At 42.3% G+C, this 24,455-nt stretch overlaps 1 protein-coding gene and 1 long non-coding RNA gene across 2 annotated transcripts in view; one reads left to right on the forward strand and one right to left on the reverse strand.

Annotated features, from left to right (window-relative positions):
* Positions 1–13,263, forward strand: part of LOC309861893 (conserved oligomeric Golgi complex subunit 2-like) — a gene marked incomplete at its 3' end in the record, with an annotated part of 31,182 nt that extends 17,919 nt beyond the window's left edge. Inside the window, exons 2-6 of the mRNA XM_082725202.1 lie at positions 1,593–1,754; positions 2,915–2,977; positions 5,203–5,283; positions 12,240–12,344; positions 13,246–13,263. Of these exons, the coding sequence (XP_082581328.1) occupies positions 1,593–1,754; positions 2,915–2,977; positions 5,203–5,283; positions 12,240–12,344; positions 13,246–13,263 (429 nt within the window). The remainder of the gene's footprint in view (positions 1–1,592; positions 1,755–2,914; positions 2,978–5,202; positions 5,284–12,239; positions 12,345–13,245) is intronic.
* The window catches only part of LOC309860837, a 574,079-nt gene that overhangs the window by 23,344 nt on the left and 526,280 nt on the right, over positions 1–24,455 (reverse strand). The window lies entirely within an intron of this gene.

Raw genomic sequence — 24,455 nt, forward strand, 5'->3', positions numbered from 1 at the left:
CCCAATGTCCACAACCCCACAACCCTCTCCCTGCACCCCTCCCCCCAGCAACCCTCAGTTTGTTTTGTGAGATTAAGAGTCTCTTATGGTTTGTCTCCCTCCCAATCCAATATTTTTTTTTAAGATTTAATTTATTTATTGGACAGACAGAAATCAAAAGTAGGCAGAGAGGTAGGCAGAGAGAGAGGAGGAAGCAGGATCCCCGTTGAGCAGAGAGCCCGATGTGGCCTCGATTCCAGGACCCTGTGATCATGACCTGAGCTGAAGGCAGAGGCTTTAACCCACTGAGCTACCCAGGTGCCCCCCTCCGAATCCAATCTTGTTTCATTTTTCCTTCACTACCCCCACACCCCCCACTTTGCCTCTCAAATTCCTCATATCAGGGAGATTGTATGATAATTGTCTTTCTCTGATTATTTCACTCAGCATACCCTCTAGTTCCATCCACGTCATTGCACATGGCAAGATTTCATTTCTTTTGATGGCTGCATAGTATATTATATATATATATATATTTTTTTTTTTTTAAGATTTTATTTATTTATTTGACAGAGATCACAAGTAGGAAGAGAGGCAGGCAGAGAGAGAGGAGGAAACAGGCTCCCTGCTGAGGAGAGACCTGATGTGGGGCTCGATCCAAGGTCCCTGGAATCATGACCTGAGCCGAAGGCAGAGGCCTTAACTCACTGAGCTACCCAGGTGCCGTATATTATTATATATTTAAAGTTGCTAAAGCTTAATAGTTCTTAGCACAAGAAAAAAATGTGTATGTTTGGTGATGGATTTTAACTAGTCTTAGGGTGATCATTTCACAACAGATAAAAATATGGAATTTTCATGTTGTACGCCTGAAACTAACATGTGTCCATTATATGTCAGTTTCTTTAAAAAGTAATTGATATTTTGTTTTTTTTTAAATTATTTATTTAATAGACAGAGATCACAATTAGGCAGAGAGGCAGGCAGAGAGAGAGACAGGGAAGCAGGCTCCCTGCTGAGCAGAAAGCCCAATGTGGGCTTGAACCCATAACCACTGAACCAGCCAGGCACCCCAAAAGTAATTTATATTTTAAAGAGAAAGACTATGGCACCTGGGTGGCTCAGTCAGTTAAGCGTCTGCCTTCGGTTGAGATCTTGATTTCAGGGTCTTGGAATGAACCCTGGCATCAGGCTCCCAGCTCAGCAGAGAGCCGGCTTCTCCCTCTGCCCCTCCTCCCACTTGTTCTCTCTGTCTCTCTCTCTCAAATAAATAAAATCTTAAAAAAAAAAAAAGTAAAGAGACCAAAACAAAGTCTGGAAGGATGTGAATCGCTGTGTTAAAATTAAGAAGAAAAAGCTGTTTCTATTTTGAGAAGAGCCTCTTTGAAATGTATAATTAAAAGAAATAAAATGCCTGTAGAGTTAGGCAACAGGAGAGAATGGTCTTGGTGAGGGGCCCCCTTTCCCATAATCTTAGGAAGTGAGCAGACCCCCTGATGTCCTGTGTGTGTTCCCCTGCAGTAATACAGCCTCTTATTCTTTCTCTGATCTTATTTTTCTATGTAAAATGTGGTATCAGTGCAATCATTTTTTCTTTCTGGTTTGATTTTCAGGAAGATTTCGACGTCGATCACTTTGTGTCTGACTGTAGGAAGCGTGTCCAGCTGGAGGAACTAAGAGGAGATCTGGAACTCTACTATAAACTTCTTAAAATAGCCATGGTCGAGATCATCAACAAGGATTATGCAGATTTTGTCAACCTTTCCACAAACTTGGTAAACCTGAAATTCACAAGTCCTACACACACACACACACACACACACACACACACACACACACACACACTTTCTCTCTCCTTCATATTTATTAAAAGGGCAGAGTTTTTAGAAACCTTTCAGTTGATTACCCCACCAACCCCACCAGAAACTTGAAGAAATTACCAATTTCATTAATAAAAGAACTAAACTTTTTGGAATACATTTTTTTGTTTTAGTTTTTATTCATTTAAGGTTGCTCTAGTTTGATTGTTTCAAATTCATTAGTCAACAGTGAAAAGTAAAGGATAATAATACCCAAGAGGTTGTTTTATTAGTTGCTAAGTGATTACCCTGAAGTCTTCCTTGATTTAGACTAATTTGTAGGAGCAAATGTCCACCACTCTTATAATGTTTAATTTACTCCCAGGTATATCTGTTAGCCAGAGCTAGGTTGAGGGAACATTGGCCAATATTGATATTTAAAAAGTTTGGTTTTATAAAAATATAAGAATGATTTGCAGTGAGCTTATCAATTGTTTGTAAAAGCCATTTAGAAATGTTGAATTTTGTTACTTGGCAGAAAAGTCTCCTTGTTGATGCTTCATTTTGTTTTAAATCTGTTTGTCCAGAGAAGCACAGAAAGTTGCAGCTCCATGGGAATTTCAAGAAGCATTAAAATTAATGATGCACATTTGCTTTTGGGAAATATACCACTAAGATAAATATCCCAATAGGATTAAAAACCTAGAAAATTTTACTTCTGTTTAATTTCTATTTTTCTCAAGGCTTATAATAATGTTTAAGAGAGACATAGCCCGTCAGACTTTCACATCAGCTGGCTGAGTGTCATCAATTACAGACAGAGAACTGTTCACCTTCTGTGAAAATTTTTCACATTCATTTAAAATGTCATCTAAAGGCAAATTGTTCTTAAGGAAGCTTTCGTTTCTCCTGACTTCCCTTATTTTTATAGTTTCATGTATTTCAACAGATTTTTTTCATATTCTATGAACAACATTAATGCCCAAATAACACTTCTGTTGTTTAGCTAGTTATGTAGCAAAATACAGTTGTGCCAAAAAAATAACTTAAATCTGGTACTGCTTTGATCGTTAAATAGATACGTCACTATTACTCCTTATCGTGATGTGTTTGTGCCAACCTGGTTTTGCCTTTAGGTTGGCATGGACAAAGCCCTCAATCAACTTTCTGTGCCTTTGGGACAGTTACGAGAAGTTCTGGTAAGTCCCCAATTAATGAAAACAGTCTGCTGTGATGCCTGTTGTCCTTGTTGGCTTTTCTCTAAGAATTCTTTTCATCTGTTAGTTTGGTGGTACTGGTGGTTGTATTTTAATGGTTCATGATTATAATATTCACCTTCAGAAGAGTTGTAAATGATTTTGTTTTTGCATATGCTAAAAACCTAAAAAAACATGTTCGATTTGAAGAAGACATATTCTCAGAGTAGACAACCTTAAAATGTCAGGGGAGAGGAAGCATATTTCCAAATTCAACTTATTAATGCCACTTTGGTCATATGTAAGTGGTTTCTAACTTACGAATGACTTGTATTTTAACAGTTTGTAATCTTGTAAATATCCCCCCCCCACCCCACGTAATCTACGTGTGGTTAGGTTCCTGGGCTGATCTACAAAAACTGTGTAATCCCTAATGGAACTGAAGGATAATATAAATAAAATGTAATACTTAATAAATGTTACATTTGCATGTTCTCTCAGAAAAATCTCTGTTGTGGGAATGGGACTCCCCACCTCTAAGCCATTGGGAATAGGAACTCCACCTGGGTGAACAGTGAGGGGCAGTTGTGGCATCACTTCTTACAGAAAACTGTGCTGCCCTGTCTCCCCTCCCGCCCCCCCCCCGTCTGTGTCTGGTGCCCTGACTTACGGCCTCTGTCCATTTTGATGCCCTGTCGTAAACTTGTCATAAACGACACCATCCTTCCTTGTGTGTCTCCTCTAGCTTGAGTGGCCTCTTACGTCCCTCCCCTAAGACAGTGCCTGCATCCTAGAGAGAATATAAGGAGAACATAATTTAAGGGAAGACACAGTACATGATTAGAACCAAGAAAAATGCGGAGTGATGGAAATATCAGTACTGAGAAGCCTAGGGGAGGGGCAGGCAGGAAAGAGTTCGTGAAACAGGTAAAAATCTTGAGTTGTGCCTTGAGGTAGCCAATACTTTCCATGGTTTATGTCTCATTTGAATTTTACAAAATCTTGTTAAAGATACTTTTCCTTGGAATGGAAGGAATTTTCATGGTCCGCTGTTGGATTCCACACCAGCCGCTGTGGGGCTCTCCCACTGCCTCCTTGGTGTGCCTCTTCCTCCCAGGGCCTCATAGTGGTGTTGTTTCCCAAGCCTAGCCTTCCTTTGGCCTCCCACTCTTCTCTCGAACCCCCTCCCTGGAGGCAGATTTGCTCTACTCACACAGGCTCCTGTCCCACCTCACCCCCTGCCATCACCGTATCCCCTCCCTTTTCCATGGCCTGTTTTTATGGCCACTTTGGTCCTGCTCAGCCACAGGCCTGAACTGCCTTTCTGGTCCCAACTCTGAAGCTGTTCTGTGAGATTCTCAGACCACTGAGGGATACGACTATATCTGTCTTCATTGCATCCCTGTAGGCTGCCACAATACTGACGTCCAGGAGGTGTTTCATAATGTTGATGGAGTGAATTAATTCACCTTCCTGTGGAATTTTTGTGATATGCCTACTTCATTCTAGTTGTTTCTGTTAACCTTTGTTTTGGCCCTAATTCCTAATTATCTCTTTATTCATTAGCTTCTGGACATGTTTCTCTACCTCTGTGCTCTGCCTTTTTCTGGTCTTCTGTTCTTCATTCTTGATTCCTGGTATTTCCATACCCACATTTCATCATCATGCATCAGTGCTTTGACATTCTTTCGTTCTCCAAAATATGCAGAATCTAAAGACTTCATCTCAGTGAAGTTGGCCCTCCATTCCTATTTCTGCTTCTCTCCAGAAGGAAGCCTGCAGTGCACATGGCTGTGTGCCTGTCTGACCCTGCCCCTGAGTGTGTGTGCACTTACATCTGCTCCCCATCCCCTCCCCACCTCGGCAGCTGTGTACACATGGCTTTCAGAGTCCGATTCGAGCCCCGTCGCATTTCCAGACTCTCCTGTACTTTGCTTCATATTATCTGTTCTCCATTCTAAGCCCCCTCATCCCCATAACTTTCACTGTATATGTCATTCTTCTTTTGGCCATGCGACCCTGCCTTCGTGTCATTATGCCCCCAGGTCATGAGTCCCCTCAACAGTAACTGTATCTGGTATATCATGTTTTTTTTTTTTTTTTTTGGTCAATATCTGCATAGTACAGGTGCACAGGTATTAATTTCTGTGGAATTGAATGAGATGTAGGAAATTGATAATGTGACAAAACAATGTCTGTAATACATTTTCTTTATTATTCTTTTAAAGAGTCTCAGGTCATCAGTCAGTGAAGGAATTCGGGCAGTAGATGAACGAATGTGTAAACAAGAGGACATAAGGAAGAAAAAGGTACCCTCCAGTAGATTTCTTTTTTTTTTTTTAAAGATTTTATTTATTTATTTGACAGAGAGAAATCACAAGTAGATGGAGAGGCAGGCAGAGAGAGAGAGAGAGGGAAACAGGCTCTCCGCTGAGCAGAGAGCTTGATGTGGGACTCGATCCCAGGACCCTGAGACAATGACCTGAGCCGAAGGCAGTGGCTTAACCCACTGAGCCACTCAGGCGCCCCCTCCAGTAGATTTCTTATGCTGCATGCCAGTTGAAGCCCTCTCCTCTTGTCTCCGTGAACTTGTCAGCACTATTCAGCTTTTTTCTTTTTTTTTTTTAATTTAGCTTTTTTTCAAAGCTCTCACGCATGTGCATTTTATGCATTATGTCACGTTATCTACCTGAAATAAGAAGACAGAATTTCAGAGGTACCCACACGATCTCAAGTCACCCACTTTTTCCAGAACAAGAAACAGTGATAACTGTTGTCGGTGCAGCGCTTGACAGTTAACGACTGGATAAATTGTCAGTGGCCCTGTAAAGAAAATAGGCCTATATTAGAGACTAGGGGAGAAGTGGGCTTTCCAAAGCAAACTCAGGATTCTGCCGTAGGTTTGCTGTTATTTTCTGATCCTGTGTTCTTTATGTTCTGGTGTTCACTTTAATTTTTTCAATTCCCGTAGTTAGCATGCGGTGTTGGCTTAGTTTCAGGTGTGTGAGACAGGCAACGGCTCTGTACATCTGAGGGCTCACCCCGGGAGTGTGCCCCTTAGTGCTATCTCCAGTTCCAAGTGTCCCCGATATCATTCATGATCATAACGATGTAGGGGCACAGCGGGCATTGGGTGTCTGGGCTTCTGACTCTCGCCTGCTGCTCTGTACAATGTTTTCTATGTGTATTATTAGCATATTTGTTAAAATCTCAGTGGGGAGAAGCCTGTTTGAGGGACAGGCTTCTGTTTAATTCGCCTCTGGATCTCCTCACAGCTTTTGTCCAAAGAATGCTTGTCGTGTGCTTCCAGACAAAACAGTAAGCTTTGTGAGAGCAGGGTGTATTTCTTGCTTTATTTTCTCGTGCCCCCCCCCACCCCCCGTCAGAATGAATATCGAGCTCCCAGGGGTGTTCATTATTATTATTATTTATTGAATGGATGACTTTGTATTTTTTTGTTCTTTAAGGATGAGAGTTTTCATAATGTCCCTCAACCTCTTTGATAATATTTGTAGTGTAAAAGGTCTTTAATGATTTGGTGCTTGGGCATATAGGTATATGCACATGTAAACTGAGAGGGCCAGTACAATCAGAAGCCAAAGTTAAAAAATGAATAAAGGGCCATAAGAAAACAAATGGAGGGGCGCCTGGTGGCTCAGTTGGTTAAACGTCCGACTCTTGATTTTGGCTCAGGTCATGATCTCAGGATCATGAGATTGAGCCCCGCATTGAGCTCTGTGCTCAGCAGGATGTCTGCTCGAGATTCTCTCTCTCCCTCTGCCCCTCCCCTGCACGCGCACATGCAGTCTCTCTCTCTCTCAAATAAACAAATCTTTTTTAAAAAAATAGGAAAGAAATGCCCATAGAAAGATTCAGGATGGGAAAAAAAAGAAATAAGAGTATAGAATATGAGAAAGCAAAGTCTAGGGTTTTTTTTTTCCTCTATAAACTTGCAATAGAATATGGAAGTATGCTTATTCTAGAACTAAGATTTGCATTCTTGAGAATTCTGAGTTTCATAGAAATATTCAAAATATAGCATGCCCTATATATTTGAAGTTAACTTTTGGTCTTATATTTTCCTGCATTTAGCATGGGAAATAAAGATGATTAAGAGTAAAGATGGTGACGTTTTTTGTTTGCTTAATTTTTATTTTTATAGATGTGTGTGTTGAGGCTTATACAAGTTATTTGATCAGTGGAAAAGATTGAAAAAATCTTAAATTCACAAAGTTCGAAAGAAACCTCTGCACTAGAAGCAAGCAGGTAAGCATTTTTTTTAACTAAGTAGCACATAAATTAATACTTCACATTCAATCTAATTAGGCGGGGATGGCTTAGTTAGAATTCATTTCTGAACAAGAAGAAAATCCAGGTTTGTGGCTAGAATGTAGCTCCAAGAGAGTGGAGAGCATGAAATGGTGAAATCTATAACACGTTCCTATAAACGCTTTGGTTATAGACCACAGTTCCAACACGTCATTATGCTTGCAGTGTAAAAGTATATTTGGAATCACCTTCCCTGAGGACTAGCAAAGTCCGGTTGATCTTTAAGGCATACCTACCATTCATCTTGGTTTTTCTCCATCTCATTTTTTTTCCTAGACATGCCCAGAGTATTACCATTGATGTATTTTGCACCAGCATTATATTATTATGAAACAGTATAGGACATATCCAGTTGAAATTTACAAACAGGAAAGGAAAAACTTATGAAATAGGAAAAAAGATGATGGCTCTCTTTGTTATACTGTGATTGTCTTGTTCCCTTCCTGGTGTGAATTTTCAATCAGCCAGGGTAGATGAGTGACTCAGAAAATGAGTAGTTAGGTCCTGTCAGCACTGTGAGACGCACAGTGGTGCAGTGGGAGTAGCCGGGGCTGGTCCTACACATACCAGCTGGGCTGCCTGCGTCAAGGTCGCCTGGTGCCCTGAGTGCTCTGTTGTGTGACGCTAACAGTCCCTCCCCTTGCAGGCGGAGTTAGGTTTCTAAATTTTAGGAATTAAGGTTTTAGATTTGGAAGGAACTTGAGAGACCATATGCTCCACATGTCTCATGATGGAGATTAAGAATGGACACATCCCAAAGGAAGCGATTCTCTGGTCCTAGGTCTCTGTCCCCTTTCACATCAAGGCATTCAACTAAGTGGTCAGCCTCCATTGTGCTTGTGTCTCTAGCCCGTTGCACTCGTGCTTCTGCCCCGTTCGTCCACACTTAACAGACAGTCTGCACACGGCCCTTCTGCAGCCCGTGTGTCTCCAGCGGCTCTGCTTCACTGCGGCCCTTGGCAGTGCCTGCAGCCCCTCCAGCCATGTCCACGTTCGGCCCTTGGGGAACTGGCCCTCCAGTGTTCTTCCCGTCTTTGCTGTTGCTGCTGTGCTCATCGGATAGAAACACCTCAGTGAGCTCTGTGTCTACAATCCTGTCCCTTTGCAACACTGTCCTTGATAAACAGACATTGTGCGCTTTCTTGCTCAGAATTACCTTGGAGGACTTTTTTCTCCAGAAGAGCAGCTCTGAGCTCTAGAGTCAGGAAAGCCAGAGCAGCGTCAGCGCACAGTAAATCCATCATGCTCTGCCAGGCCCAGAAATGCCGAGAAAAGGATAAATAGGAAATGCGCATGGGATCAGTCAGTAGAGGTTGGGATTAGGCTTCAGCACTGTTCCTGCCAAGCGCTTGCCTTCCCTCCACACCAGTTCTGATGCTCTGGGACGGGGCACACCATTGCAGGTCTCCAGAGATTTTGGGTTTTCTTACAGTGTGTTTCCTCACTACCTGACTGCCCATCCTCAGATGTGGGATGCCTCATAGAGCCCAGCAGGGGCTTTGGGGCCTTTGTTGTGTGTTTTTTTTTTCTTTCACTGTTCGACTTCCTTTTGAATGGGGTTGACGCTTTCTAATGTGGGGGGCAAGAGGGAAGTGTATCCAGTCCACTTGATGGCAGATGCACTGTGAGTGATTTCTCACCAGCTCCCGGAGCACCGAGCTTGCTCTTTCTGCCGTTGGGTAAATTTAAACTTGGAGTCCGCTGCTCTGAGCGATTTCCCAGGTTGCTGCTAGGCGGTCAGTTTTAGCTGATTGAGGAGACAGCAGTAGTTGGTACTGGGGAGGTACTTGGGAGGGAGAATGAGGCAGGCAGAGAAGAAGAGGGGGCTTCGGGTATGAACGGTAGGACAGGGCAAGAGAGAGGAGGGGGTTAGAGAATGGGAGAAGAAGGGCACGAATGGGAGAGCCCGAGGAACGTGGAGGAATCATGCAGTTGTACCCACACTGACCTAAAATAGCTCCATCCCCTTGCCTGGGCCCTGTGGCCTGGGCCAGGCTGCGTCAGTGGCTTCTACAACCTCCCCGCTCCTCACCCCTTGCACTGGGGCCTGCTGCACAGACAGTTTGTCATGAAAATTGATGGCGTTCAGGTGCAGGTGCCTGAGCGCTGTAAGGCATGTGGGGCGGTGGGGGTGGCAGGTTTTTAACTTTGGGAATTACATTTCTCTAATTGTCTCTACTAGCCCTCTCTGGACTAGACAGATTTTGGAGAGAATTGCCACAGAATTTAACCAGTTACACTTTCATGCTGTTCAGAGCAAAGGCATGCCTCTTCTGGACAAAGTAAGACCAGCAAGTGTTGGTTTCGATTTTCAATTTGCTGTTTGCGAATTTCCTGAATGATTTTGGTTTGACCTAGCATTGCCCCTGATAATTGCTACTCTACAGGATTTTGAAGCTAGCTTTGAATTTTTTTTTTTTTTCAGTGTCTCCTGCTTGGGACCCTGCTTCCATTATGTCACACTAGATAGATTTTGTGTAAAGACACAAGCGTAGTCTCCAAACTATGCAAGTAAAATTAATTCTGAATTTCATGTAACTTGACACATCATATGATGTAGTCAGAGTTCATTTATCCAAAGCCCTTGACTGGGTTTAAATGCACGTTTGTCAGATTTACTCCGTAGCTTAAGAGGCAAATAACTTTTTGTCATTCCGTAATTGTCTAAACTTCACTTTGATGAAGCCAACTTACTTTCAAAGAAATCATAGGGAGGGGACACCTCAGTGGCTCAGTCAGTTAAGCCACTGCCTCTGGCTTAGGTCATGATCCCAGGGTCCTGGGATTGAGTCCCACCTTGGGCTCCTTGCTTGGCAGGAAGCCTGCTTCTCTTTCTGCCTGTGTCTCCTTGTGTGCTTGTGCTCTCTCTCGACAAATAAATAAATAAAAACCTTTAAAAAAAAAGAAAGAAAGCAATCATGGGGAGAAGAGATTCATTGTTATTCTCTAGGAAATGTTGGGATTTTAATCTTACATATATTCTGGTAGAATTAGAGGCTCGCTTTATATATATAACACATATGTATATAAATTATACACATATATTTGAGCTTTTAGAAACTGTGGTACCTGGACCTTCTTTCCTGGTCTCTCTGTTCTTGCAGTGTATAGCCCACATTACGGCCATGCTGCAGCAGTCCCTGGGAGGCCTGCTGCTAGAAGGGCTTCAGACTTCCAATGTGGACATCATACGGCACTGCCTCCAGACTTACGCTACAATTGACAAGACACGGGATGCAGAGGCGTTAGTCGGTCACGTACTGGTGAAACCATACATGGATGAGGTTTGTGCCCCCATGCACCTCATTCCACAAACACAGAGCATCTAATCTGGCTTCGTTTCTTGACTGGGTGCGAGAGAGCTCAGGGCTCTTCCTTGAAGATGCTCTTAGTTCCTGCTCTTCTGGTTGTAAGAAAAGGTTGGTCCCGCTTGGTGCCCATCAGCATGGCAGGAATCAGGCATGCGCTCTGGTCTCTTCCAGTGATGCCATAACTCAGGGATCATCTTCATTTAGTAGGGGTGAGGGACTTGCCTAGGAAGAAGGTACGGATCAGAACATTTTCAGGTCAATTTCCATTTCCATAAGTTATACGTTAATAAAGTTGCCGAAAAGCGTGACCCCACCAAGGCGCCCGTGCCCACTGGAGGAGCTGGAAGACAGCTCTGTGCGCAGGGAAAGTCTGTGAGGGGAAGCGTATTCGCAGAATTGATGTGGCCTAAGTCTTGAAGACCATGGGGGAGTTTGCCAGGCTAGGAAGGTGGGAGGGAGGGAATATTCAAAGATAAAGGGCTTTGAAGGGCGAGTTAGCGGGGTAGTACCTTAAGTCCAGAACTTGGTTACCCAGTGTTCTTGACCTATAAGGATACAGTAAAATACAGGGAGTCAGTGTATCCTGCCTCTGAGCGGCCGGAGTATGGGCTGCACCATGTGAGGCCGCCAGCAATCAGCAGCTTCCAACTTAGAGAGCGTCGGTTTCATCTAGTTCAAGCTGACAGAAGTCATGAAGCCAGTCTCAGCGTTTGAGGGCTTTCTTCCAGTCACCTGCCAGTGCGAGTGTTCTTTCTGTCTGGTAAGTATAAAGCTACCCACCATGACTTCAGGATGAAAGGCTTCCAGTTTTAAAACGAGACAGTATCCCAGTGATAGAAGTGAAATTGAAGGATTAATTTCAGTAATCTTCTCAGCTTCATTAAGACTACTAAAAGTAAATGATCTGTCAGTTCTTTGTATGTATCCTATTATAGTTCATAGCTCTCTCTGTGGGGGTGAAAAAGATCACATTATTCTTTGTCACTAAATGAAAATATTTTAGTTATTTAATTTATGCCCTTTTCATTGAACTGAATCTAATATGCTAAATTAGGGAAGTACTTTACGTTTCCGTGTCATTAAATGAACTGTGGCCACGTTTGCATTTTAAGTTTGTATGCTTGTCATTCACCTCCTGCAACTCAGCCTCACCAAAAAAAATTAAATACTAAAGCAAAATAAGATGTGTTTTCTTCCATCACTTTCCATCTCAGCCCTTTCCCTGTTCTGGAGACGGTAGAGGATAAGGCCAGGGTGAAGATGATACAGAGCTGTTGTCTGCAGATACAGTATTTTGCTTTTAAGCTCAGAGGGGAAGCAGATGAGTGTGTGTGATGTTTTAGCTTCAGGCCAGTCTCTGTCCCTCAGCCTCTGTGTCCCCTAGGGTTGGAGTAGTATTCCCAAATCCCGGGACCTAGATTTTTATGCCATTGTTACTTACCTTCTGTTTAGAAAGCATACTGAGTGGGGATGAGGAAGGACGAAGTGCATTTTTAAGGTTTACACGATTCTTTTCTCTGTAGTGTATAGTTCATACTTCTCTTTTAGGTGCTTTAAAAACAAACAAAAACACAAACAAACAAACAAATAAATAAATAAAAATAAAACGCTCTTCCTTCTGCTAGGTGATTGTAGAGCAGATCGTTGAGTCTCATCCAGACGGCCTGAAGATCATGTATGCTAATAAGCTCCTGGAGTTTGTTCCTCACCACTGCCACCTTCTTCGAGAGGTCACAAGAGGAGCCATCTCAAGGTGACGTAAAATGCTGTGTATGCACCTGAGCTCAGTTTAGTGACCACCTGTCACCTCCTCATGTGCCGCTGATCCCTGGCTGTCCTGTCTGACCCGGGAACGTGGGAACGTGTGCTCTTCCCTATTTGTTACCAGTGCTGTGAGGCAGGTGTCACTTGCCTGGGTTTACAGGGAAGGGAATGAAGAGTGGGGATGAATCTCAATGGTGACATTTGTGTGACTCCAGAGCCTCTGCTTTTCTCTTGTCTATACTGTCTCCTTAACCAGGCTCAAAATCAAAATTGGTTTCCTTCCATTATTGTGATGTCATCATCGGTCTAGAAATACCAATTCATTTTAATTCAACATGTTTTATACTGATGGCAATTAAAGTCATGAACGGTTTTCCCTCCCTCTCTTATTTCATTTCCATGGCTTTCCAGTTCTGTTTCATGAATATCCCATTACCTTCCACCATCTCCGTCATCCCAGTCCAGACCTTTGTTGCCTTTTGTTCGAGGGTAGCAGGCTCTCCCCACCTGGTCTCCCAGCTCCACCTGTCCCTCTTCATTGCAGCCCTCAGCTGTCCCACCTGCCCAGAGCTCTTCAGCCTTCCTGAGTCGCTCGTGGCTTCTCATCGCCCACAAAAGAGCATCCAGTCTTCCTGGTGTAACCTGTGACCGTTGGTGCTTGAGTCCTAGTGTTTCTCCGCTGTAGAACTTTCTACTGTGGAACTTTCCCCCATACCACTATGGTTCCTGGCCAGACAGGAGCACTTGACCTTCCCTAACAAACCTGGTACAGAAGATCCCTGACTTCACCTTGGTTCAGTTTATGGTTATTTTGGCTTTTTATAATAGTGCAGAAGTGATATGCATTTAGTTTGGATCTTTTTCCAGGCTGGAGATCTACAGTAGGGTCCTCTTTTGTAATGCTGGGCAGGGGCAGTGAGCACAGCCCCCAGGCAAACCACGTGATCACGAGGGTCAGCAACCAACACACTTGAACCGTCCTGTTCTGGCTTTTAGTGCAGTGTTCAGTAAGTTACATGAGATACCAGACACTTTATTGTGAAATAGGCTTTGTGTTAGAGGATTTTGCCCAACTGTGCAATACTGTAAGTGTTCTCAAGACATTTAAGTTTGGCGGGGCTAAGCTCTGATGTTCAGTCGCTTAGGTGTTTTCCATGCATTTTCAACTAAAGAGATTTCCAGCTGAACAATGGGTTTATTAGAAGCCGAGGCCGTCATAAGCCGAGGAACATCTGTCTATACTGTGCGCCTCTGTGTTTTCCTTCATTGCTTCCTGTCTTTGTCTTTCTGTTTTCTTTCTGTTGATCTGTCACTCCACATGAAGCTCCAGTCAAATACAACTTCTTTTTTTTTAGGTTATTTATTTATTTACTTATTAGAGAAAGCATAAGCAGAGGGGGAGGCAAAGAGTGAAGCAGGCTCCCCACTGAGCAGGGAGCCCGATGTGGGACTCAATCCCAGGACCCTGAGATCATGGCCTGAGCCACCCAAGCGCCCCCAGGCTATGGTTATTTCAAGAAAAAGTCCTATTTGTGAATTCTTCATCTAGTGAAGATGAATTAAAATCAGAAAGTCAACTCTGCCACCTTTAAAAACCCAGGAACAGAAAAAAATTCCACGAGCAGGTATAACCCTATCCACAATAAATCACTTTCAATCCAGTCCTGAAAACTAATACAGAGTAGGAAGAAAGCATTACAGAAAAATTTTGTTTTCATTAATCAAGCTGGAAAATAACGGGCCTTACATGAATGCCCGTTAGGAAGACAGTTCTTATAGTTTTATGTTGATAGAAACTCACATTACATTCGAAATGCATGTTAAAACCATGACTGTAGATTAACTACCACTTTCAGTCGTCAGAAGATGAAAAATGGTCAAGAGTCACCCAAACTGAATCCTGGTTCCTCCTGGAAAATGTGTTCCTAAATATTTCCCCCCTGAACTACTGTGCTCTTTCTGTATCTTACATAGCAGACACTGTGATGCACAAACACATCCAGAAGGCCTTTGAGGGCTGACAGCCTGCTGGAACAATGAGGAATTCACCTGGGTTTCTGCCTTTCTGCCGGGCCCAGAAAGTTCTGGGTAACCCAGGTGACGTGTCATGAGAATACATGTGTAGCTCACACCATATGTATTATCTCCTCAGGGTAGACACCAAAATCCATGTTCATATATGAAAATCCGAGATGCGTACAGAAATCAAGAGTGATTCTGTCATCTTGAAAGAAAAACACACTGTTGCGCAGCCACATGCCTCGTTTCTCCTTGAGTGACTGCAGGAAGTAGCGATTGCAGTCAGAAATCTCAGAAAGAAAAATTAGAGTAAGGGCAACACCTGAAGTTTATTCCTGAAAATACTTGGAGAACGACTGTGACCAATAAACCAGGGCTTAGTTCATGAGACTATGTCAATGAGCTTATACCATCCCATGTCCTGGTCAAACCCTCATGTCTGGGAGATGGAGGGACGTCTTCATCTTCCAGAGCTACTATTAGGGAAAAAGGTGGAGACCATACTGACTGAGTCCCTACTTCAGCAGGAGAGCCAAAAACACCTTGCCCCTCCATAATCCCAAATGAAAATAAACATCTCGGGGCGCCTGGGTGGTTTAAGCTTCTGCCTTTGGCTGGGATCGAGCCCCACGTCGGGCTCTTTGCTCAGCGGGGAGCCCACTTCCCTCCTTCTCTCTCTGCCTGCCTCTCTGCCTACTTGTAATCTCTGTCTGTCAAATAAATAAAATAAATAAAATCTTTAAAAAAGAAAAGAAAAGAAACATCTCATTTTACTAGTGTGCAGCAGTGACTATGCAGGAGAAATTATTATTTTATTATTAGATGATATATTATTATTATTATTATTATTATTATTATTATTATTGTACTATACTGTTAACCTTTTGAATTCGGACACCTAAAATTTTTAATAAAATATGAAGGCCTTTTTTTTTTTAAGATTTTATTTATTTGAAAGACAGAGATCACAAGTATGCAGAGAGGCAGGCAGAGAGGGGGAAGCAGGCTCCCCACTGAACAGAGAATCCGATGCAGGACTTGATCCCAGGACCCTGGGATCATGACCTGGGCTGAAGGCAATAGGCTTTAGCCCACTGAGCCACCCAGGCGCCCCATGAAGGCTTTTTTTGTTTGTTTTTTTTTTAAAGATTTTACCTATTTATTTGACAGAGAGATCACAAGTAGGCAGAGAGGCAGGCAGAGAGAGAGAGAGGAGGAAGCAGGCTCCCCGCTGAGCAGAGAGCCCGACATGGGACTTGATCCCAGGACCCTGAGATCATGACCTGAGCCTAAGGTAGCGGCTTAACCCACTGAGCCACCCAGGCGCCCCATGAAGGCTTTTTTTAAAGAACAAAACTTCAGACTATATCTTTATCCTATCAGTTCCCACTACAACTGGCTTCTGTCTTGGCCAACATTTAGCCATTCAGATAAAGTCCGTATTTAGTGCTTCGTGTGTATGCATGTGTAAAATAAGCGGACAGTCATAAATCTTTAAGATTGTGTATAATAACCGTGAAATAAGGATTCTTGATACACAAGGTTTCGTCTGGGGAAAACAGCTGGAGAACAGTATGCAGTTTTCAAATGACGAAGGGGAAATACGCATTTGGTTATGAGAAAGGGAAGGAGAACAAGACCAAATATTAATAAAAGGGAAAAAAGCTTTTTCTGCCATCTTTCCGTGCCGCAGTAACAGTGTGAACAAATGTCCCACAGATGCCCTCAAGAACATTAACACTGCTGAAAGGGGGGGCGAAGGCCAGGCTCTTAGGAGGCTCTGCACCAAAGTCATCGTCCCGTTTCCTCACTGTGATGACGAAGCATGAGTACATTGGCAAATTTGAAATTATTGATGACCACAGAGCTGGGAAAACTGCTGTGAACCTCACGGGCAAGTTAAACAAGTGTGGCATGACCAGCCCTAGACTTGTATAACTGAAAGATCTAGAAAAGTGGCAGAAGATTTCCATCCCCTCAGTTTGGTTTCACTGCATGGAAAAATTCTTCTGGCATCATGCACCATGAAGAAGGAAGAATCCAGGCAGGAGGGAAAATCCTGGGATTCCTTTTTCCTAGAAATATAATATACATGGCACGTGAAATGCCTCAATGGGGAAAAAAAAAAAAGGAAAATAAATTACAGTCAACTAATGTTTGACAAGACTGCCAAACAATTCAATAGGGGTAAGAAAAGTATTTTACTCCCAAGCAGCCACATGCAAATAATGAAACAGGAGTCCTGCCTCACACCATACAGAGAAAATAACCCCAAATGCATCAAAGACATAAGTGTAAGCATTAAAATGATAAAGTTCGGGATGCCTCGGTAGCTCAGTTGGTTGGACGGCTGCCTTCTGCTCAGGTCATGATCCCAGAGTTCCCGGATTGAGTCCTGCATCAGGCTCCAAGCTCCACAGAGCTTGCTTCTCCCTCTGACCTTCTCCTCGCTCATGCTCTCTCTCATTGTCTCTTTCTCAAATAAATAAAATCTTTTAAAAAATAAAAATAAAGTAAAATGATAAAGTTTTCAGAAGAAAACACAAAGGTAAATGTTAGTGGTCTTGAATCTAACAACGGCTCCTCAGCCAAACACCAAAGTACAAGCAACTTAAAAAAAATAATAAACAAATAAATGGGACTCAACCAAAATATTCCAGTTTTGTGCTTCCAAGGACCCCATTGACAAAGTCAAAAGACAAGCCACTAAATGGGAGAAAATATTTGCAGGTCATATATAAGGAACATGCATTCAGACTGTGTGAAGAATTCTTACAACTCAAATAAAAAGACAACCAAGTTAAGAAATGAGCAAAGAGGGGCGCCTGGGTGGCTCAGCGGGTTAAGCTGCTGCCTTCCGCTCAGGTCTTGAACTCAGAGTCCTGGGATCGAGCCCCGTGCTTTCTGCTCAGCAGGGAGCCTGCTTCTTCCTCTCTCTCTGCCTGCCTCTCTGCCTGCTTGTGATCTCTCTCAATAAATCTCTCTCAAATAAATAAATAAAATCTCTTAAAAAATGAGCAAAGAACTTGAATATACATTTCTCTAATATTCAAATGTATACATTAATATATAAATGTATATATAAATATTTTTTACATGATCATATATTTATATAAACATATTTATGTAAATATATTTACATTCTTAAATATGTATTTAAATATAAATAAAATATGAAATATATAATATATATTTAAAGATACATATAAGGTATATATAAAATATATGGGACAATAAGCACGTGAAAATATGCTCAACATCACTAATCATTCGGGAAATGCAAATCAAAACCATGGTGAGATAACACCTCCCACCCACGTGGATGGCTACTATCAAAAACCCCAAAAGCAGGTGTTGGAAGGATGTGAAGAGCTGGAACCTGTAAATTGCTGGTGGGCTTGGAAAATGGCGCAGCCACATTAGAAATGGTTTAGTAGCTCCTCAAAATGCAGAACACAGAGTTGCCATATGACACACCAATATCACTCCTGTGTATAGAGCCAAGAAAAAAACTATGCCCACACAAAAACTTGTGCATGAAGGTTTAGGGTTTATTCGTAATAGTGAAAAGGTGAGAACAACCCTGATGTTCATCAACTGATGAAGAGATAAATAAAATGTGATCCATCCAGCCTGTGGAATATTATTCAGCCTTGAAAAGGAATAGAATGTTGATATGTGCCACGACACAGAGGAGCCTTGAAAACATTCTGCTGATTGAGAGAAGTCAGTCACAGAAGACCACGTATTGCATACTTTGATTTATATGGAATTTCCAGAATAGCTAAATCTACAGAGACCGAAAGTAGATGAGCGGTTGCCTAAGACTGGTGGTGATGGCTAAAGTTTTCTTTTGAGGATGATGAAAATGTGTAGGTAGTTCAGTATAGTATAGTTAAATATAGTGAAAGCCATTAAATTGTCCACATTAGATGGTGAGTGGTATGGTCTGTGAATTATATCTCAATTAAGCTGTCATCGAAAAATGCAAAGAACTTCTCTATTTATCAAGTACAAAAAGAATGAACTTGATTAAAAACATCAAAAATGGGGAAAATAAAAACAAAATAAGATGGGAGGAATAAAATTATAACTGTTTATCATTAATTTAAATGTGTACAGACTGACTTTTTCTATTAAAGCGCCTATCAGGAGGTTACAGATCCACGCTGTTCAAGAAACATACTTAAAATGCAAAAGGGATTGAGAATGTATCAGGTGAGGAGATACCATGCAAAAGAGAAAGCCGTAATGGCAAAATTTATCGCAGACAAGTTGGGTCTAAAATTATAGGTACTAAGATGAAGAGGGACATTTTTAAAGGCAGTGTTTGGAAAGAAGATGTAAAAGGTATAAGCAGGTATACATCTAACAACATAATACCTGAAGACTCTAAAAATGCAATAACAAGGTAAAATTTTAGCTTTTCAAAAGGGAGTATCTACTAGAAGGAGGGAAAAACAAGGACACACAGAAAATAGACATCCTGGGGCGCCTGGGTGGCTCAGTGGGTTAAAGCCTCTGCCTTCGGCTCAGGTCATGATCCCAGGGTCCTAGGATCGAGCCCCACATCGGTCTCTCTGCTCTGCGGGGAGCCTGCTTTCTCCTCTCTCTCACTCTCTGCCTGCCTCTCTGCCTACATGTGATCTCTGTCTGTCAAATAAATAAATAAAATCTTTAAAAAAAAAAAGAAAATAGACATCCTTATTTCCCTCGGAAAACATTTCTTTCTTACACCTAAGGAAAGCCATATTTGTAAAGATTAATTGCATACTAGGCAACAAAGGAAACCTTTACAAGCCTTCCAAATTAAAGATTTAAAGAACAGTTCTTTGATCACAATCCGGTAGAATCAGAATTAGATAACCTGGTAACAAAAAATTCAAACTACATAAAAGTTAAGAAATACAGTCTTCAGTCAAAGAAGAAATCATAAGACGACTGAAGAAAATCTTGAAAGCAATGGAAAGGAGACAATTTCATACCAAAACTTACAGAAGACACCAGAAGTTATACTCTAAGGAGACTTTAGTGTCAAATGTCTTCAATTTCAAACATTTTTTTAAATAAAAGAAAGTACTCATTTAAACCCATCAGAAAAGGGCAGCTCAATCCAAAGAAAGGAAGTAGTTATAATAAAGATAAATTTTTAAACTAAAAAAAATTTCAGGGGCAAATAAACTCAAAGTTGTTTCTATGAAAGACTAATGAAATAATAATAATAAAAAAAACTTCACATGCCCTATTAAGGATAAGAGAGGGGGAAGATGGGGTGTGGGAAGAGGTGGGGAGAGGGAAGAGGAATGGGGAAAGGGGGGTTTCAGGGAGGAGGGGACAGAGAGAGGGAGAGAGTTGCAAAACAGATAAGGATTGGGAACAGAGATATAAAAGCAAATGCATAATATAAAAGAATCACTAAACTGCAAGGCACTTTATACTAATCAATTTGATAACCTAGAAGAAACGATGATTTCCTAGGAAAACAAAATCATCCAAATGATTCAAGAATGGAAAATTAAGAAGATGAGTTCCAAGATCAGACAGGTTTGCAGCTGGATAACTGTCATTCTACTGTTAAATGGCAACAGGCAATTAAAAATAATAAGTCAATTCACTTGATGAAGCTGAGCACAATTTTAATACCCAAACCTGAGAGGGAGGAACGGGGAAGCTATTAACAAATCTGGCTTAGGACAGATTAGTTAACAGAAACTGAACTAATGTTAGCAAATAACAGAAGTCAGGCATCTATCAAAGGACTATATCCTGAGACCAACTTGGATTCATTCCAGGAAAATAAAGGGAGCTCAAGACCAGAAAATCAATAAGATTTACCTCATCACTAAATTAACTGTGAAAAAACTCTTAAGACCATAGCAATAAATGCATTTGATAAAAAAATAAAGGCACCTGATAAAAGGTGAGCAGCCATTCTTTATAAAAATGAAGATAAAAACAGAAGGACGTTATGCAGGAGGGATTATTAACTGGGAAGCACTAGATCAAGAGGTAGATAAAATGAGCCCATATTTGTTAAACAGTGACAGAGCCCCATGCGTGCGTGGATAGAGGCGAATGAGCTCATAGATGAGCACCAGGCTGTCAACAGGTATTATAGGGACAAAGGCAGCGGTGAGGAGAGGAGAGTCTTAACAACAGGGAAGAAGGTAAAAGGAGGATTGCAGTTAAAAATTGTGCATGATACAAACACATGCAAATAAGACCGGATATTTTCCGGTATATAGTTTTTTAAAACCCTGCACACACTACTGGAACTACCAACTCTTGCTTTAAGCTCCGCAGCCCTCGCGTGCTTTCCCAGTACCAGGATGCAGGGGTAGATCCTCCGTTGGTGACATCCTATGTCATTGTACTCCTAAAGGGACAGGTGAAATAGCGCAGGGGCTTGAGGTCGGAACTTAGGCATCGCTGTGCCCACCCCAGCTCCCTGCTCGCCCAGCCCCCACTCTGAAGCGGCGGGCACTTGGAGCTGTTAAGAAGCAGGGATCTGAGCAGTTCTCTGGTTTCCCCTGGAGCCATCTGCATCCATCATATTTCCCACAGCTCTCCCCGAGTGTTGGTGCTGGCTCCCCCTGAGTATTCCTTTAACTCCAGGCATACCCTTCTTATGACAGCACCTAGTACTCCCCGTCACAGTGCTCTGTCTGTCACATGCATCCATTGATCAACTTTGTGCTGGTTGAGGGCTGGAGCCCCCTCCTGTTAACTTCTCAAGTCCGTTTCTAATGCAGCAGCACCTGGCACTTAAGCACCCTGTCAGTACCTGCCAAATGAATGAAATGTACTCAAAACATAGTATGAAGTCTGCGTTCTGAAACTCCTTTTTCGAGCTGTTTGCTATCATTTTCCCAGGCAATTAAAAAAATTTCCAGCCTTGCTGCCAATAACCTGAAGGGGTAAAGGAATGCCGGCATGCCCCATGGGACATGTCACTCTGGATGGTCCTTAGGCAGCATGGACTTAGATAGCGCTCTTCCAAACCCAGCAGGATGGTGGAATGGGTACGTGGCTGAGTGCCTCCCAGGTCTGACCCTGTGTGACGCCACCCGGTGCCTGCAGCTGCCCTCTGGAAGGTGTTGCTTTTGCGGCAGAGCCGGAGGGCACCAAGCATGTGTCTGTCTCCAAAGTCCAGGGCACCACATCACAATGCCTTTCTGAGAAGCAGAATCAAGGACAGTTGCTGATCTTCATTCCTTCCCATCAAAGGTATCTCATACACCATCTTTGGAAGTTGGAGCCAGGGGGTGCCTGGGTGGCTCAGTCAGTTAAGTGTCTGCCTTCAGCTTAGGTCATGATCCCAGGGTCCTGGGATCGAGTCCCACACATTTGCCTCCCTGCTCAGCGGGGAGCGTGCTTCCCCTTCTCCCTCTGCCATTCCCCCCACTTGTGCTTTCTGGCTCTCTGTGTGTCAAATAAGTGAATAAAATTTTTTTAAAAAGTTTGGGCCATACTCTTTAGCCATTCTACTTTCCCTGGGGTAATTTGCCACCTCCCTGAATTTACCTGAATCTTTCCCAAAATCTACTTATCTTCCAGCCTTCTTGACCATAATGAGTCTATAAATTTTCAATAGACAGTGTGAACTTACACTTGCTAATATTTGCATAACATGCACCTCTTTTGATCTCAAAGAAAAGCTTTGCACCGCAATCGTCTCTAATCTCCAATTAGGTTCTGTTCCGGGATCCCACTGGAATTCTACGCGCCTGTCCCCTAAGATCCCATAAATTGTGGTCCAGTTTCCCAGCCAGCCAAGGAAAGCACATGGGAAATCTTGCTGAAGTATGAGTAAGAGCCAACGAAAGGGAACATATTTATCTGCCTCGAATGCTGGGACCTGAGGAAAGCAAGTTTCATTACAGACAAATCAGGAAGGAGGTGCAGATTGCTTTTTATGTCACTCTGGAGTGGAGGTCTGCCATTGATCATTAAGGCCATTTCCTGCAATGCACTCACCAAAGTGATACTCACTTCGGAGTGGACAAAACTTAGGAAATGGCCAAGGGGAGCTCTGCTTACACTTTACACTCTCAGCATTTATTTGTATTATTTTCTTTGTAGGGCAGTATAGAGACTTGAGACCACATTGAAAAAGCAAAGCTTGTCATCCTGTGGCCTTGAGTCAAGAATAGAGATAGTGCTGCTCATGTCAGTTTCAACCTCCAGTGGCCAAGGGTTTGATCTGATGCTCTTTCAAGTTTTCACCATAGCCTTTCTCAAGCTCAATGGCCAATAATCCCACAGGAGGAGATTTTAGGGCCCTCTCAAACTTCTGTTTTGCTATCTCTCCCCAGCCTGCTTCCTCTGCAAAAGTCACCACTTTGCCTGTGCATCTACCACCTCTTAGAGCCTTTGGAATCAGCCACGAATTGCAGTGCTGATTCCTTCCATGACCACATATTGTTTACAGGAAAACTCTTCTTCGTTATGCCTTGCCAGTTAGAGTGACGGTTTCATCCGCAATCTGGACCAGGTTCGGGAATGTTCTACACATAAATGTGAGCAAATGTCTTCTGTATTGAGAGACATGTACAATCTGTAAATGGAATCTATTGAAAAACCAATACATAGGGTACACTTATGTCCTGACCCAGCTGGAAGGAGGCAATTCATTTCTATCTTTCAGAAAATTGGTGTAACACATTGATTTTCATAACAAAGAAAGCAGTTTTGTGTCCTCTACCAAAAGACTGTCATAGTAAGCAATAAATTGCCTCTTTGGGGTGAACAAATTAATAAGATATTTTCTAAATTTCAAAATAACAAAGACAGAACGATGTCTGTAATGCTAAGTGCATCCCCTTAGTTGCAGGGCACTGTGTCATGGACCACCTGAGCAATGACACATGGCGGCCGGTAGTCTGATTTGTACATCAATTCACCTGGCAACCTGTTAAAAGAAAGTCTTGCACATGACAAGCTTTCAATAAGACACTGACAAGATGGCCAGGAAGCCCCCTTAGCTGGCTTTTTCAGGTGTCCAGACATCTAGTCAACCTACCTCACCAACTCATCACCATGCTTACTGGAGTAAACCCAATCTCTTCCTTCCCCCCTGGAGATGGGAGAAGAGCCACTCACACGTTTGTATGGAATTCTCATTCCCCCTCGCTCTGTCCCCACATGGCGCTGTCCGTGTAATAAATAAACAAATCTTTATGTCACCCGGAAGTTTCTGGGTCAAATTACACAACTCGGACAATTTTGGGTCACTACAGCCTTTTGTTTTTCTCTCCACCTTAAGCCTTCTGGGTGACCAACAACTATCTAAAACTCATGTTGCTGCCATATGCTGTTGTTCTGCTTCATCTTCCCAGTAAAGTTCAGTATTTTTCCCTAAAGTTTGGTTTATCAGTATCTCCAGCGTCTATCTCCAGCTAGGGTCCTGATCCCAGGTCCTGGGATCAAGTCCCACTCTGGACTTCCTGCTCTGCGGGAAACCTGCTTCTGCCTCTGCCTCCCATCTCTTATGAATAAATAAAAAAAATCTTTAAAAAATTTAAAAAACCATTTCTATCTTCCCACTTTTAAAGATTAATTCAAGGAATTATTGCTATAAATCCAGTGTCCTATCTCTTTCTTAAAAAGTCTTCTCCAGGGCACCTGGGTGTCTCAGTTGATTAAATGTCTGACTCAAAATTTTGGCTCAAGTCATGATCTCAGGGTCATGGGATTGAGCCCTTAGTGAGGCCTCTGTGCTCAATGGGGAGTCTGCTTCTCTCCTTTTCCCTTTGCCCCACCCCCCTACTCACATGTGCACACACGTGTTGTCTCTCTCTCTCTCAATAAATAAATAAACAAATCTTTAAAAAGTCTTCTCCAAAGGGAGTTTGACAAATAGTCCAGTAAGGGGCTGGAAGAAAATATTATAAGTTTTATTCATATTTCATGTCATCCATTTAACTGCTTAGCTTTTGCATGCCTTTTATAATAATTTAGTAGAGTAGTAGAGTTTATAATTTATCAAAAATTTGCTTAAATTTGTGCTATGTCCGCAAATATTTTTTGTATGTATGTATGTATGTATTTATGTATTT

Source organism: Mustela nivalis, assembly GCF_964662115.1.
Source record: "Mustela nivalis genome assembly, chromosome: 3".
Lineage (NCBI taxonomy): Eukaryota > Metazoa > Chordata > Mammalia > Carnivora > Mustelidae > Mustela > Mustela nivalis.